The sequence below is a fragment of the Nelumbo nucifera genome, chromosome 1, assembly GCF_055504915.1.
Source record: "Nelumbo nucifera cultivar China Antique chromosome 1, China Antique-T2T, whole genome shotgun sequence".
Classification (NCBI taxonomy): Eukaryota; Viridiplantae; Streptophyta; class Magnoliopsida; order Proteales; family Nelumbonaceae; genus Nelumbo; species Nelumbo nucifera.
The window spans coordinates 93,774,830-93,792,598 of record NC_142649.1 but is presented as its reverse complement, the minus strand read 5'-3'; the positions used below and the strand labels follow the sequence as shown (position 1 = coordinate 93,792,598).

At 39.3% G+C, this 17,769-nt stretch overlaps 1 protein-coding gene across 4 annotated transcripts in view; it reads left to right on the top strand.

Moving 5' to 3' along the window:
• Positions 1-9,007, top strand: part of LOC104605514 (protein MICRORCHIDIA 2-like) — an 81,328-nt gene extending 72,321 nt beyond the window's left edge. For all 4 annotated transcript variants that reach the window (XM_010270313.2, XM_010270314.3, XM_010270315.3 and 1 more), the window contains exons 18-19: positions 8,467-8,509; positions 8,637-9,007. In XM_010270313.2, the coding sequence (XP_010268615.1) occupies positions 8,467-8,509; positions 8,637-8,735 (142 nt within the window). In that variant the 3' untranslated portion in view covers positions 8,736-9,007. The remainder of the gene's footprint in view (positions 1-8,466; positions 8,510-8,636) is intronic.
• Positions 9,008-17,769: the final 8,762 nt, after the last annotated feature.

Below are 17,769 nucleotides of genomic sequence, written 5' to 3'. Positions count from 1 at the left end.
GGAAAAGGCTTATGACTTGGTGGATTGGGCGTTCTTGAGGAAAGTTTTAACCAAATTCGGGTTTGGGGCTAGATGGTGTAAGTGGATCATGGGTTGTGTCCGGAATTGTCATTATTCAGTGCTAGTGAATGGGACAGTGGTAGATTTCTTTCCAGCCAGTAGGGGTATAAGACAAGGAGACCCCTTTCTCCTTTATTGTTCATTTTAATTACGGAGGTTTTGGGGAAACTGATTCACAGAGCAGATTCTAGGGGCTCAATAGAGGCTGGAGGGTTGGGAGGGTGGAAACCCCCCTCACACATTTACAGTTTGCTGATGACACGATTCTGTTTTGTGAAGGTGGTAATATGAGGTTTATCAGGAATTTAAAGTCGGTGATACAACTGTTTGAGCAACTGTCCAATTTGAAGGTTAACCTTGGGAAAAGCTGTGTAGTGGGGGTGAATTTGGAGGAGGGAGAGATCAGGGAGAGTGCTGAAGTGTTGGGGTGTGAAGTCACGGGGTGGCCTCTGAACTATTTAGGATTACCATTAGGTGATAATCCCAAGAGAGAGCTTCTGGAACCCGGTGATGGAAAGGTTTGAAAAAAGATTGGTATCCTGGAAAAAGAATTACCTCTCTCTTGGCGGGAGAATTACACTAATTAAGGCCACGCTTGCTAACTTACCCATCTTCTTCATGTCGGTGTTTAAAATCCCAGTGAAGATTGCTAATAGATTAGAGAAGTTAATGAGAGATTTCCTGTGGGAGCCGGGAGAAGAGAAGAGGGATCATAGAGTTAGCTGGGAAAGTGTGTAGGAGTAAGTCGTGTGGTGGTTTGGGGCTTGGGAGTATTAGGAGAAGGAATGACTCTACTGGGGAAGTGGTTGTGGAGGTTTCCTATGGAGAAGGAGAAGCTATGGGCTAGAATAGTGGCAAGTATTCATGGGCTGGAGCACAACGGATGGGACGTTGGAATCAAAGCCAGGATCACAAGCAATTCTCCTTGGAAAGCCATTCATGACCTGCTACCAGTTTTCATTCCTAATATCAGGTATGACTTGAATTCCGGTAACTCCATAAAATTTTGGGAACAAACCTGGGTGGGGAGCGCCCCTCTAAAGGATCAGTTTCCGTCTTTGTATGCTCTTTCTGATTTGAAAAATGAGCCGATCTCGTCTTTCACCACCCTGTCCTCTTCCACTTCTGGGATTGGGTGGAACTTGGGTCTAAGAAGGGATTTGAAGGACTCAGACTTCGACTGTATTTCGAGCCTTCTTGCACTTCTTGATAACGTTGTCTTAGACCCCACTAGGGCGGATTCTAGAATTTGGACACCTACCCCCAATGGCATTTTCTCTTGTGCTTCGTTCTTCAAAGTCTTAAGTCACTCCACCAGTCCTACCCTGTCCCCTTTTCCTGTTGGTGAGGTTTGGTGCAGAGCTATACCTCCTAGGGTTGGTAGTTTTTGTTGGGAAGCCTATCTGGAAAGAATCAACATTGGTGATCTACTCCAAAAGAAGAGACCCAATACTTGCTTGTCACCTCAGTGGTGTGTTCTGTGTAAAGCAGATGGAGAGACTGGTTTTCACCTAATGGTGTTGTGCCACTTCGCGAGGTCATTGTGGGATTGGGCTTTCTCCTTATTTGGATGCAGCTGGAATCCCCCATCAGACATGCAGGGCCTTTTCGCCCCCTCCTTCAAGTGGCGGTTAAAAAGGGGAAGGACAATGTGGAGAGGACTAAGGGCTGCAGTATGTTGGACACTATGGGAAGAAAGAAACTCCAGGATATTCTCAAAAACTCAGAGAGGGACAGCAGATTTGAGGGCTATCATACAGTTTAGGGCGGTACAGTGGCTGAAATCTCTGGAAATATTCACAGATTACACGGTGGATGGCATGCTGAGGAAGTGGGGTGAAATTGCAAGTTGCACGCAGACCAAGTCAGTAATGAGTGTGGCTTGGACCCCCCCCACCTAGTGGATTCTTGAAATTAAATGTTGATGGATGCAGTAGGGGAAACCCGGGACAATCGGGGATCGGGGGTGTTTTTAGAGATGAAAATGGGGTCATCTCTGCTATGTTCTCAGGCCCAATTGGAGTGGGTGACTCCCTTAGAGCTGAGATATGTGCAGTTATGGAAGGAGCCCAGAAAGCTAAGGAATTGAACATCAAGAAACTTATAATTGAAGGGGATTCAGAGGTGGTGATAGGGTGGTTGACCAAAGACCAAAATGATCTTTGGAAGTATAACAATGAGAAGAGGAAATTCAAATGGCTGGTGCGGGAGATGGAAGTTAAGACATGTTGGATTAAGAGATCAGCTAATTCCCTAGCTGACGGTTTAGCAAAACAAGGGGCAGAAAGGAATTCCTTGTTTTGGGCTAAGTTGTAACGTTAGTGTCCTTGTATCTTTGTATTTTCTTCTTTCCTTTCTTGAAGTTCTTTGTGACTCTTGGAAGATAAGTATGTTTGTCTTCCACTTGTAAATTTTCTATTGATGAATTAATGAAAGTGTTATTGATAAAAAAAAAAAATTATAGCTGATAAGGGCAACTTTTGAGCTCTAATATCAATAAAAATAATATTTTCAATATAATCTCTAAAATAGGTTAACTTTTTTAAAAAATATATAAAAAAAGAGCAAAAACACTGTTCATCTTCTTCCTCCTCCAAATCGCCCCAACCCCGCGAATCTCAATGACCACCATCCACTAGCGCCGACGCCGTCGCCCCCCTTTGAGAATCATCGACAAGAAGGGTCATCACACCATCAACGACGGTGGTGACGTAGAACCCAGATTGGGGTTCGGGGCTGGAGGCGTCAAACTTGGCTCTAGTGAGATCCCAATAGATTTCAACCTTCTTCATCGGACCATTGTCGTGGAGTCTCTTTGAACCATATTTCCTCCAGAAGAAAAATGGTTTCATGTGGAGGCGGTAGGAGGGGAAGAGATCTTCATCTTCTTGGTCATCGAAGCGGAGGTCGATCTATAGATCTCGACCAATGACATTGCGACACCAGGTTAGGGCAAATACCCCAAGGTTGGTGTAGTAGAGGCATGTCGTCATATTGGCGTTGCTGGAGGTGGGCGGAGGCACCAACATTGGTGGATGGTGGTCATTGAAGTTCACGGGGCTGGGGCGGTTTGGAGGAGGAAGAAGATGAACAGTGTTTTTGCCCTTTTTGATATATTTTTTAAAAAAATTAAGCTATTTTAGAAATTATATTTAAAATATTATTTTTGTTGATATTAGGGCTCAAAAGTTGCCCTTATCACCTATAATCTCAAATTTTTAAATGGTTATGAAGTACTTGGTCTAAAAGGGTTTATTTGGCCCTTTTGGAGGTGTGATGGCTAAAGAAGATGCATGGAGGATGTTTAGAAGATTTTTTGAATCAGGTTTAATGGAGAGAAGTTCTAAAACTACTTTTTATCACATTAACTCCTATAAAAACTGGTGTTTTTAAATTGAAGGGTTTATGTCCTATTAATCTTGTTTCTAGCCCTTATAAGATAATTGCTAAGGTGTTACAGCATTCGTAGGCTTGAAGGAACAATTTGGGAGAAGGTGATTCTAAGCATTCATGGGCTTGTTGTTCATGGTTGGGATGCTGGAGTGTTGGCTAATGAAATAAGAACTTCACCTTGGAAATCCATCCATACCATCCTACCCAATTTTTTACCATTTATCAGGTACAATTTGTGTTTGGAAATTTGGTTAAATTCTGAGAACATCTTTCGTTGGGTAGCTCACCCTTGAAGGAACAATTTCCAACCTTGTTTAACCTCTCCAGCCTTAGATAAGCCTGTTTCTTCATTCTTGGTTCCTTCTATCTCAATCTCTTGGTTTGACTGGAATTTGGGCTTTAAGGAGGGATCTCAGAGACTCTGAATAAATAGTGCCTTGGCCTTACTTCAACTTCTAGAAGGGGTTTTCTTGGACCCCTCTAAGCTGGATAGCCGGATTTGGATTCTTTCTTGCCCTGGGTCCTTCTCTTGTGCTTCTTTTCTGCTTTAACCCAACCCTTTGATAGTGTTGGGTTACCTTTCCCGGTTATGGAGGTTTGGAGCAAGCCAATTCCTCCTAGGGTTGGTGGCATATGTTGGGAAGCTCTCTTAGAAAGAATTAACACTTATGGTTTACTCCAAAGAAGGAGACAAAATTGGTGTCTTTTCCCCTCGTTGGTGCATTCTCTGTAAGGTTAATGGTAAGACTTGCTATCACTTATTGATCTCAAAAGGAAAAATTTTGTAGAGGTGCCCAAGAACAGCTGTTTGCTGGATAGTTTTGGAAGAAAGGAATCAAAGTCAGATAAGGAGAGAAGTAGAGAAGCACTCATTGAAACCATTACCAGTTTCTTCCATTGGGTGAAGTCCTTGAAATGTTTTGGGGACATTGCTACAGTTGATTTGCTCAGAAAGTGGAAAGAAGTGGCTGGTTCTGCACCTTCTAAATAAGTCATTAAACCTTCTTGATCCCTGTCTACTTGTGGTTCATCAAGCTGAACTTCAATGGTAGTAGTGAAGGGAACCTGGGTCCTTCAAACATTGGAGGTGTGTTTTGAAATGAGGAAGAATCATTGCTTTCTATTCAGGTCCATTTGGTCTTGGGATTTGTTAAGCGATGAAATCATGGCTGCAATGGAAAGTGGTAAAGAGCAAAGGAATTGAACATTAGGAGGTTAATCATTGAAGGTAATCCAAAGTTAGTGATGGGATGGCTGCGAAAGGAGGCTGGCTGGTGGAGCTATATAAGAAAAAGAGGGTTTAAGTGGGTGAGATGAGGGATGGAAGTTAGTTTCAGTGGGTGAAGAGAAATGTTAAATTCTTTTATTGATGCTTTAGCAAAACAAGGGGTGGGAAGAGATAAACTTTTGTGGGATTTGTTGTAATGAGTGTAATTAGTGATATTCCCCAAGGGGAGAGCTAAGAGAATTTACCTCTCTCCTTGGTATTCACTTGTACCTCTTTTCTGATTTTAGTGCTATCAAGAGGCTCTAATACATAATGCACAAAACATGGTTGGTCTTACTCAAATGGCATTTGTAGGAGGGTGATGAACTTTTGATAGAGTATTGATTGCTAGTATGTGTGTGGACACAAAGCTAAGAAGCAATGTTTCAGGCCTGATTTGTAAAATAGATATTGAAAAGGCATATGAGAATGTGGAATAGGATGTTTTGAATAATCTGATGAGGATTATGGGGTTTGGTGAAAATGGAGTGGTTTTTTTTCTTTCTCTTGCATTTAATCATCGTCTTTCTCTATATTGGTTAGGGCTGCAACATGGGCTGGGTTAGCCTGAATCCAACCCAAAAGAGTTGGGTTAGGTTGAAGTTTGGATTAGGGTTAGGGTTGAAAAGTGTGAACCTAACTTAACTTTGGGATGGGTTAGGGTTGAGGGCCTTTGCCAACCCAATAACCCAAACCTAAACCCTACTTTGCCTAATATTTTCCATGTATAAATATTATATAAACATTTTTATGTACATGTGCAAATGCATCATGGGTGTGTGTATGTATTTATGTACGTAGTATGTATTTATCTATATGTATGCATGTACATATGTCAACAATTTTAAGTTTGAAGGCAATGATTTTCGGAAGCATGATAACTATGTTCTTTTACATATCATAATGCTAAGAGTTAATTGAACTCAAGCCTTGTGTTTAGGAAATAACAACATTTGGCAAAATTAGAGTAGTTTGGCCAACCCAAACCCAACTGGAGCCCAACTCGATAATTTCAGGTCGGGGGTTCCACAGCTTGAGTTGGGACAGGGTTTACCTCAACCCAACCTAATCCGGCCCGGCTTGCATCCCTAGTAGTGCTGTACTGGTCAATGATTCATCTACAGAGTTTTTTCAAACATCACTAGGAATTAGACAAGGGAATCACTTATCTCCATTTTTCTATTTATGTTGGTAGCAGAGATTCAAGTGCAAATGTTGAAATTGGGTGGAAAGCAAAAATTCATCAGAAGTTTTGAAGTTGAGGGAGATGGAATGTCAATAACACATCTAGAATATGCAGACAACACTTCGATTATTCAACATGCTTCAGTGGAGCAAGCACTTTATTTAAGAGTAATTCTAAAGGATTTTAAAGGAATTTCTGGTTTGAAGGTGAATTTACATGAAAGGGTGATGATTGGAGTTGGAGATTTAGATGGTGAATTTCTTGAAGATTGTGCTGGTGGTTGCCAATCCTATTTGGGTTTTCCTATTGGTTATAAGGCTTTATCACTTTCAACTTGCCAATCACTCATAGATAGATTAGAGAAGAGGCTGGCAGCTTAAATATGTAGATATTTATCTTCCGGTGGCAGGATCAATCTTATTAAGAGTTCTCTTGCTAGATTACCTGTTTATAATCTGTCAATCCTATTAAGTACCAACCAGGAAACCAGTTTGCAGATTAAATTGGGAAAAATGTGAAGAGATTTCCTCTGGGAGTGAGGGGGGAGGGGAAGGAAGATGGTGGAAGCTGTTTCTAGATGGAAAATGTTTTGTTAAATTCTTTTATGAAGCTGTTTTCAGAAATTAGGTTGACACATCCATAGTTCATAGTAGAGTTTAGGGTAATCCAATTCCTCCTCAGGTTGAAGCTTTTGCATGGCTTCATGCTTTGGATGGCATTGAATGGTTGAAAACCTGAAATCAAGAGGTTTTCCGATGCCAAGCAGGTGTATTTTGTGCTTGGAGCTGGAGGAGAGCATAGTGATTTTTACACTGCTGTTGTTCAGACTTATATTTCTTTATTCACTATTTTTGGAAGTTCCATCTGGAAATACAGGAAATATTTTAGGGAGTGATAAGATAGTTGTGATAATATGAAGGCATCATTCCATTTGCTCTTTCTTTTTGATCAATAACGCATTTCATTAATTAATCACAGAAAAAATTACAAAGGGGAAGATAAACTTTCTTATCTTTCAACTGAAACTCGAGCCCCCAAGAAAGGAGAAAAGAAAAATATAAAAAAATTTTACACCTGAGCCCAAAACATTTGACTCCCTCTCCACCCCTTGTTTAGCTAACCCATCAGCAAAAGAGTTCGCAGATCTTTTCACCCAACTGATCTTAACTTCCATCTCTCGAACCATCCACCTAAATTTCCTCCTCATATTACTGTAATTCCATAATCCACTGTTGTCTTTGTTCAGCCACCCTACCACCACCTCCGAGTCCCATTCAATTATGAGCTTTCTTATATTCATCTCCTTAGCTCTCTGGGCTCCTTCCATTTGCTTTTTGTTGGTGTATATGAAGAAAAAGAAACAGGTGTATTTTTAAAGAAAGGTATCATCATTGGAGAAAACTGGTTGCTGATACCTGCACCTTGGTAGATCCATCAAAAAAAAAAATAAAAGATATCTGCACCTTGGTAGGAGGTGGCTGAACTACCCACAGAACAAAGTGAAAGTACAAAAAAGCCATTGCTCCAAAAAGAAAAAAGAAAAAACAGAAGAAACACAACAAAAATTTTAAGTTGATTTTTAAAGCACTACAGTGGCTTCTGACATTATTGGCCAAGTATATCATATCTTTTTATTTTATCTACCCAAGGCCCGTATGAAACTTAAATGGTCATGTTGACTGTTCAGATAATCCCAATATTTCTTCTCCAGTAGTCCCTTCCCAGAAAAAATGAACAAGACAAATAGAAAGTGGAAAGGCAAAATTTTCTAAGGTGGTTTGCAATAAATTTCCAAAAACTCTGAAAATGGCACGTTGCTGAACAAACCCAGATGATGGACATCTTGTCAAGTTGCTGCATTAGTTTAAAAGGAAAAATAGGTGAAATTTTGATAGTAAGCATCCAGTTGATTTGTGCACCTTCAGTTCGAATCTTTTAGCAAATGTGTCAATTCTTGAATTGTCATTAGCTTCAAAAGCGTACCCATGCAAGCTTTTCACTGTGGATGATAAGGATCACCTAGGTGAGGATTTTCCACTTGATTAACCCACAGCTAACTACTAAAGGCCAATTTATTGGTGTTGTCCACCCGAACCAAAGGAAATTGATTGTGCATGATCAAGGAACTAATTGGATGACTAGGGTGAGGTGATAGAAATGATGGCTAGAATATGGTGCTAGCAAAAGGTAATACTGTAGAAGCTTGTGATAGATGTCATATTTAAGATATGATACTTGTTTGACATGGAACATCAATTTGATAGTCCAGATTGGTAATATAGATATTGCTTGCATGATAGTTTGTATCCACTTGACCTTTTACTCGGTGGATTGTACTGGTTAGAATTCATCCAACTGTAAATTTCATGATTGTAGTCATTGCCAGGAACTATTTTTATACTTATCGAGCCTTTGGTTTAATGGTGAATCTGCAACTTTTTTCACTATAAATTGAGCAAAAGTCCTGTCTGGATGTACGGAACTTGTCATAATCTAGTTTGTTATTATATCTCATTTTTGTATTCTTAACATTAACATGTCATTCTGTCCTTCTGTACAGATGTGAGGAGTACATACAGAAGGAGAATAGTTTGAAACAGACGGTATGTTAGTTATATATATATCTGCAAGCCTGTTCTCATATTTGGTTTGCAATTTTATCAACTTTCCTTATGAAAAGCAAGGATTCTGGTAATTTGTGACAATGTTTTCTTTTTGCTGGACAAACAGATTGAACAACTAGAGAGGGATTTGGAGGAAGCCAAAAGAAAATGTTCTCAACTTTCGTCACGCCTAGAAAACCAAAGAAGGCAGAAGATCATAGAATGAGATAAAAATGGATGATGGGTACCACTGATTAATCTTCTTTGACAGCATCAGTTATTATAATTGTTGCCCACAGAAGGTGAAAAGAGAAAATGATAATCATATCGGCCATGGTTTTGGCTCTTGTACTTGCAGTGAATACTTGAGGAATTTTAGGATGAATGATGAGTGCTCAGGAAGACACTTCTTGTTCTGTTTGTTATCTTTTAGTCTCCATAAATTTTGATATGCTAATGTTGTCTTCAGAAATTGCCAACAAAATGACTTCTAGGTTATGTTGCATGGAGTCCATATGAACTAAGTTTCACACAGGAACCCTACGGACAGCACGGGTTGTCGAATGTAGACATCTGCTACCCACCAGACGTTACCCACACAGCTTCCAACGTGATCTACAGCCGGGCGTCTCAAACATACTTCGTACTGTTTACTTTTGAGATGAGCGGGATGTAGATCATATTGGAAGCTGTGTAGGTAGCGTCTTATGGGTAGCAGATTTGGATTCATAATTAAGTGCTCTTCTAACATGGCCTGAAACTTATCAAAAAAATGGAACATATCTTGTAAGCAATCAAAAGACAAAATGAGTCTAACGAAATGGTGTTCAGATTGAAGTAGCATTCATGAATGATATCAAATTTCGGTGGTAAAGGAGTCATATTTAATTTTATTGTTGCAGAGATCAAGATCAAGATTTCAAGATTCAGGGTAGATGGCAGCTGGAGAACAAATCAGCTTGGAGGCAATGCGATTTGTGGTAATGGTATGAGCTTGAAGCTGAGAGTGGACAAAGTGACAATTAATCTCCATGTGCTTTGCCCGTTTGTGAAAAACTGGGTTGGCGGTAATATGCAATTTAGCCTAGTTGTCACACAAGAGCTGCATGGGTTGTGGATGTTGTAGTCCAAGATCAGCAAATAAACATTTAAGCCAAAGAAAGTCATTTGTTGCCGCTATTAATCTGCATCCAGCTTCAGCAGAAGAGCAAGGGCAGTCGCATATTTCATGAATTTCCATGACAAAGGGGAGGAACCCAAAGTAGTAAAGTAACTAATTGTTGAGCGTCTTGTGGATGGATAGCTTGCCCAATCTGAGTCACAATATCCTTGTATGAGAATATCAGATTTAGAAGAGAAAAACACCCCATGATCAAGTGATAACTTGAGATACCATAGAATATGCATAGCTGCATTCAAGTGTCATCGTTGATCACTCATGAATTGACTGAGAATGTGCACTGTATAGGTGACTTTTAGTCTGGCGATGGTTAAATATGTTAGGTGCCCAATTAAGTGTCTATATTGATTTTGTTGTGTTATAGGTGGGCCAAAATCTTGGCCAAGATTATGTTGTTGCTCCATAGGAAAAGAACTTGGACGGCGCCTGAGCATGCCCGTCTCTTTGAGAATGTTGAATGTGTATTTATACTGGCTTAGGAAGATGCTAGAAGGAGATCGAGGCATCTCAATGCCCAAAAAATATTGGAGTGGGCCCAAGTCCTTGATGGGAAAGCAATGATTGAGGTATTGTTTAAGTGAATCAATACTGACTGAATCATTCCTAGCTATGATTAAATCATCCACACAAGCTAACACAATAGGAGTGCCTCCGAACTTGTGAAGATTGAAGAGAGTATGATTTGTAGAAGATTGAGAAAGCCCTATTTACTTAAGTGAATGAGTTAGAGCCTCAAACCAATTTTGTGATGCTTGCATGAACCCATAGATTGACTTGTTCAGTTTACAAACATGGTTATCACCTATAGGAAGGAAGCCGCATATAAACTTCATGGAAAATACCATGAAGGAAAGCATTGTTTATATCCATATGATGCAAATGTCAATCCCATGCAGCTACTAAAGCCAATAAGAAATGAATAGTGATGAGTTTAGCAACAGGTGCATAGGTCTCGGTGTAGTTCACACCCTCTATCTGAGTGTAACTCTTGGCAATAAGACACACTTTATAGTGCTCTATACTACCATCATGATTAGTTTAATCTTGTAGATTCATTTAAAACCAATGGGCTTTTTTCCAAGAGAAAGACTTATTAGAGACTAGTAGTGGGTTTAGGAGGTAGGATATGCGAAGTAGAGTCCAAATTAGAACTAGTAAGATAGTTGCAAATTGGATGACTTGTACTACATGCAAAGTTGGTACTTTGTAGGGATGGATTTGAGCCAAGCCGAGCCGAATACTTAGCTATTCGAGCTCGGCTCGTTGAAATAATGTTAGGCTCGAGCTCAATTCAAGCTAGTGACTTTACCTCAATCTCGACTGTTGCCAAGCTTTTTCTAAAAAGTAAAAATTATACATATAAAAATATTTTTTTTTATTTTACATACAAAAAATAAGAATTATAAAAATTATTTACTATTATACACAAAAAATAAAAATATTATATATGTATATGTATATGTATGTACGCGTGTACGTGTGTGTATATAATATTTATTTATTATACTAGGCTCGATTAACAAATGAGCCTATATATCGGGCTCGAGCTCGATTTAAAGTTCTGTTTAAACCAAGCCAAGCCGAGCACTTCATGAGCCGAGCTCAAATAACTCATGAAAAGCTCGGCTCGTGGCCACCCCTAGTACCTTGTGAACCATGTTTAATGGTGGAGCAAATAAAGTCATCCAGTTTGGTGGGTGCACGACGTATTCTAGTGGGTCTAGAATTGGATTGGACATTCTCAATGATGTGAATGGACCCAATAAGTCCATCATTTTGTTGTGATTGTGGCAGCTCTACATCATTATGATTTGTGGAATCAATATACAATTCTTGTGATGAGATGAAGCTTGTATCAACATTTTGATGAAGTTGTTGGCTTTGAGACAAGTCCATATTGGAATCAATAGTTGCTACACAAGCATCATTGCTATTGGTTGTTTCCAATGGAGAGAGCATCATTTGTGATTGGAAGTAGAACCACCACTATAGAAAAAGCATCAGCATTAAGGGAGTGATCAACAAGCTTGAACGGAAATTGATCTTCACAAAATACCACATCTTGAGAGACTAATATTTGTTGTGTCAAGATTGGAAACATGATAACCCTTCTGGCCATGAGGGTATCTAATGAACATGCATTGTTGTGAATGTGGACTAAATTTATCCCTACCACATTTTTCTGTTGTAGCATAACAAAGATAGCCAAATGTGTGAAGATGATCATAAAAAGGTGGCCTTTGAAACATCTCATACTGGGTTTTATTGGAAAGGTTAGGAGTGGGTAAGTAATTGACCAAATATGCTACTGTAAGAACACATTACCTCTAAAACTGAACTAGTAAACTTGCTTGGAATCATAGGGCTCTATCCATCTCAAGAAGATGACAGTGCTTTCATTTCACCACTCCGTTTTGTTGTGGAGTTTTAACACAAGAATGCTGGTGGATTATACCATTCTCACAAAGTATGTCTGCATGGGCCCGGACAAAAGTTCCAACCCATTGTCGGATCAGACACAACTTCTGTGTTAAATTGAGTTTGAACCATAGCAAAGAACATATGTATCTACAATAGTAAGGAAATATCATGCCCTATAAGTGAAGGAGTACGATATCCACCCCAGATATCTATATGCATTAAGTCAAAGCATTTAGAAACCATTTAGCAGCATGTGTCTTACCAATGGGAAAACAGAGTTGAACCTGTCTTGCTTTCATGCAAATGCCACAACAAGAATTATTAGGTGCAGTGATATGTAAATCAGGAATCAATGCAAGATTATGATAAGAAACATGCCCAAGTTTTGGATGCCACAATTTGGAGTCAGCATCATGTACTGTGTGAAGAGCCAAGGATGGTGAAGCAAGTAGAGGATGATATAGATCATCATGCATTAGGTCAAGCCCAATCACCTTCTTAGAGCTCATGTCATGTATCTCGCAGAAACTCAAAAAGAACAAGACAACACAATTAAGTTAAGAAGTTATTTTGTTAATGGATAATAATTTGCATTTGAATTTTGGCACAAATAGAACGTCTCGTATGAACAAATCAGAGGGATAGTGCCAAATCAGCTTGTAATTGTATTAGCATTACAAAGCCATTTGGCAAGTGAATTGGCTTGTTGGGTGGAGGAAGTGTGTAAGTGTTTGGACTCATGGTAGAGGGTGCGATATGTTCTGACACAGAATTGTCCAAACCAAGGTCCTGAGTCTAATGGCCAATGTAAGATAGAGGCCTTACTGGAAAAAAATTGAGGAAATCACTAGATTATTAGATTTGAGAAGATTTAAAAGTTGCTGGTACTACTACATTATGAGGCTAGCTATTGAAGAAGAGCCAGAGGCAATTGAAGCTTGTGAGCTTGACTTTGAAGTGTTGGCATTATTCTTTTCTTGAGAAATGCTTTTGTTTATGCCAGATCTTCCTTTCGCATCCTGACTTGGAGGATAACCGAGTTTGTAGTAGCAATCCTTGTTGTGTCCTATCTTTTTGCAGTGATCACAATGGAGTTTTGGTTGATCTTTGGCGTTCTTGGAACCACCTTTGTCCTGATCAGTTACATGAAAGGCTGTTGCTTCAATTGTTGGAGTCCGTTGTTTAACAACTAATTGGTGTTTCTCTTCTTGTGTAATTAAGACATATACCTTGCTTACAGATGGAAGAGGCTCCATTCCAATTCCTGTTTCAAATGAAAGACACGAGGTGCATTTTCCTGTGAAAATCTCTCTTCCAGATCTAACCCGATTGCACGAGCCTCATCCATGTAGGCACATTGCCATGTAATTCTTTGGCCAAGGCATTGCAAATCCATGATATGACCATTGAATTGCATTTTTTCCAAACAAAAAGCTCTGCTTGTTTTCTCTGTTTTGATTTCAAGGTTGTGCAAGGATTTCCAAGTCGAATAATTGTCACCATTCAGAGGAGTGGTGACCATTGACTAGCACGATGCCAAGATTGTCTAAGGTGTCGAGATAGTATGGAGACATAGGATAAGAGTAGTCTGCAGTTTCGATGTCTATGTTTCTACCTGTCTTAGATCTAATAGTCATCTTCTTGCAATCTGAAGAATAGAGTCACCGGTGTTGCAGAGGACTAATATAAAATTAGAGTGGGCAAAAAAGAAAAATCATATATTAGTGCATTGGAATGCCTTATTTATAGTTATAGAGTACAAAGATTCTAGTTGTAATTTGCATATCAATAACCGACCCAAGTAAATAAACACATGTGTAAATCATTCTTGGACATGTAGGAGCCACCAACTACCTAATACACTCCCTCAAGTTGGAGGGGAGGCAATCTGACACCTAACTTGGGAACTAAAATAGTGAATTGATCTTTCCCTAAAGCTTTGGTAAGATCAGTTGGTTGTGATGTAGTATGTATGTGGGAATGAGCAATTGTTTTAGCTTGAAGGTGATGTCGAACAAAGTGACAGTCAATTTCCACGTGTTTTGTCTATTCATGAAAAACTAGATTAGTGGCAATGTGTAAAGAAACCTTATTATCACAAAAAATAGGCATGGGTTGACGATGAAAAAGTCCAAGTTCCTAAAATAATTGTTTGATCCATAGAAGTTCACTTGTGAAAGCCGCCATGAACTGGTACTCGGCTTCAGCTGATGACCGAGAGACAGTGTGTTGTTTCTTAGTTTTTTAAGAAAGTGGAGCATGCCCCAACATGGTAATATATCTAGAGATTGATTGCCTAGTTAGAGGGAACCCAACCCAATCGGAATCACAAAAACCACAAATTACTAGACCAGAGGTAGAAGGAAGCAAGATCCCATGGCTTGGTGTGGACTTTAAGCATCAAAGAATATGCATGGTAGCGTCAAAGTGGGCCTGGCATGGCGTGCACATGAACTAACTTAACACATGTACATAGTAGTTGATATCGGGCCAAGTTACTGTTAAGTATATCAAACAACCAACCAGGAGCCTATATTGATCTGGATTCTTCAAAAGAGGGTTGTCATCTTCTGTTAAATGACATTGTTGAAGCATTGGAAATGAACTAGGACGTCAACCAAGCATATCGGCCTTAGAGAGAATATTATATACTTACGTTGACATAAAAATATGTCGTTAGAGGAACGAGTCACTTCAATGCCCAAAAACTATTTAAGAGTGCCAAGGTCTTTAATGTTGAAACATTGATTGAGATAGAGCTTAAAACCATCAATTCGGAATGAATTGTCTCTAGCAATGATTAGGTCATCAACATACACTAATACTGCTAGAAAGCTATGAGGATAGACTGAGGTGAATAATGTGGAATCAACCTTGGATTGAATGAACCCATGATGTTTGAGAACATGAACAAGCTTCTCAAACGAAGCTTGTTTGAGCCTGTATATGGATTTTTGTAGTTTGCAAACTCTAGTATCACCTTTAGGCAAGAATCTAGGTAATGGAGTCATGTATAGTTTTTCTTGGAGTTCTCCATGTAGAAACATGTTATTGACATCCATTTGATGAAGATCTTAACCGTGTGTCATGGTTTATACCAAAAGACATCGTACCGTGGCGAGTTTAGCAACCGGGGCATATGTTTTATTGTAGTCAATGCCCACTATTTGAGTATACCCTTTAGCAACCAAATGGGCCTTATACCTATAAATGGACCCATCCATGTCAGGGTTGCCAATTCATCATTCATGGCTTAATGTCATTTGGGTTGAGAGACAGTTCCACTATAGGTCTTTGGTTCAGAAATGTTTTACAAGGCTGACAACTGTCATGGGTGATATAAAGTAAGCGGTCGTGTGTCTTGTGCTTGGGTGTTCACTAGTCTGAATGGTTGGACAAACAAATTCCTGATGTCGGGTCGGTGGCCTAGTGCACCGTTTAGGATATGAACAGAAAGATGAAGAGGTGATTGTGGTTATGTGCCTGGGTTCAATGGGTTGTAGTTGGTTTGATTCAGTTATAGTGGGTTGTATTGGAATGTCAGGACTGTTCATGGGATGAGTAGATTGCAGATTAACCAATGGTTTAGTGGGTTGTAATACCGGTGTGGCTGAATTGTTTTCCTGGACTAGCAAGGGAATGACCGAACTGGCATGATCAGAAGCAGATCCAATGATTTCATTGTCCCTAAAAGGGAACTAATTCTCATAAAAAACTACATCTCGAGACAAAGAGTTTCTAAGAGGCCAGATCATATACACAGTAGTCTTTTTGGCCCCGTGGATACCTCAAAAATATGCAACGATTGGCGTGTGGTCTGAATTTGTCAATGGGCTTACCAAGAACTCAAGCATAACATAAAAAACCAAAAATTCCAAAATGATTATAAGTAGGAGACCTTTCAAACAACTTTTCATAAGAAGATTTCTCATTGAGCATCGGAGTAGGAAGATGATTGATGATGTAAGTGGCTGTAAGAACACATTCTCCCCAAAACTGAATAGGGAGATTAGCCTGAAATCTTAATGCTTGAACCACTTCAAGTAGGTGGCGATGCTTATGTTCAACCACACCATTCTATTGTAGTGTGGCTACGCAAGAGGTCTGATATACAACCCATTGTCTGAAAAATAATGTTTGCATTGGACCAAATGTAAATTCATATCCATTGTCACTACGTATAACCTCCACCATGGTGTGAAATTGGGTGTGGACAAGAGCATAAAACATGGTAAGGTATCGGTAGGTATCCGACTTGTGCTTCATAAGAAATGTCCAGGTAGCATGGGTATAGTCATCAACTATTGTTAAAAAAAAAAAAATGGCACTAGTAAAAGAAACAACACAATAAAGATCCCAAAGATCACAATGTATGAGAGGAAATTGTTTACATTTTTTATTCATGGACAAAGGAAAAGGCAAACGAGTAAATTTTGCTCTATTACAAGCATCACAACATTCATTATTCAAGTTGTAGTGACTGACAAATTTGGTATGAGGGCCAACTTGTTAGAAGATGCATGGCCTAAACGAAGATGCCAAGTTCTGAGATCAATTTGACCAACAGAATGAAGAGCTACTAGAAGGGAAGAAGATGAAACGTAATAGTCTATTGTGTAGCTCACCCACGCCAATCACTCTCTTTGAGTGCAAGTCCTGCAAGACACAAAAGGTGGGAAAGAATAGAACCACATAATTCAATTGATAAGTGATCTTACTAATAGAAATTAGATTACAGCAAAATTTAGGTATGTGTATACTTCTTCGAGTTTCAAAGAAGGTGAGAGGGTAACAGAGCTCAAACCCTGGGCATTCATCATGCTTCCATTAGGTAATATGACTGAAGGAGGATTGATATCAGTTTTTTTACGAGTCACAGGGGAGCACATCATTTGTGGCTCCACTATCAAATATCCACTTAGTGGAACTTGAGAAATTACAGTGGTGAGAGTTACCTGCAAAATTGGCAGCCGCACTATGTTTCTCAACATCAAGAAATTCAATCAATTGATGGTATTGTTCAAGACTCAAGCCAACTATTGATAAGGTAGCAAGATTTGCTCCTTGTGTAACATTCTGAACAGAGGACTTTGGTGGTGCTTTATCTGGCTTTTCTATTGAATTATTGGAATGAACCCTGTGTTCCCAATTTGGAGGATACCCCAATAATTCATAACACCTATCCTTCGTATGGCCATTTCGTTTGCAATGGTCACATTTAAGTTTTGATCGTTAAGGATTCTTATTAGGTGTTTTCCCAACAACGTATAGAGCTAAAGCTTCAACCACCGGAGTACAAACAACAAGTGACTGATGTCTTTCTTCCTATGAAACAAGAGCATAGATACGGATAACACTTGGCAATGGTTCCATGCCTAAGATAGAAGAACAGATGGTGCTGAAATTCTCACTCAATCCCAACAAGAAGTGATATGCCTATTCCTTTTCTCTCTCAGTAGCAAAATCTTCAACAGCTTATCCACATGAAGTGGGAGGAGTGCTATAAATTGCCAATTCATCCCATATAGCTTTCATTTTTGTAAAATATGATGAAACAGACAGATTATCCTATTACAGAATGATCAACTCTCTCTTAAATTGGAATATACGAGGAGTATTACCTTGAGAGAACCGCTCTCCAAGCTCAAACTAGATCTCG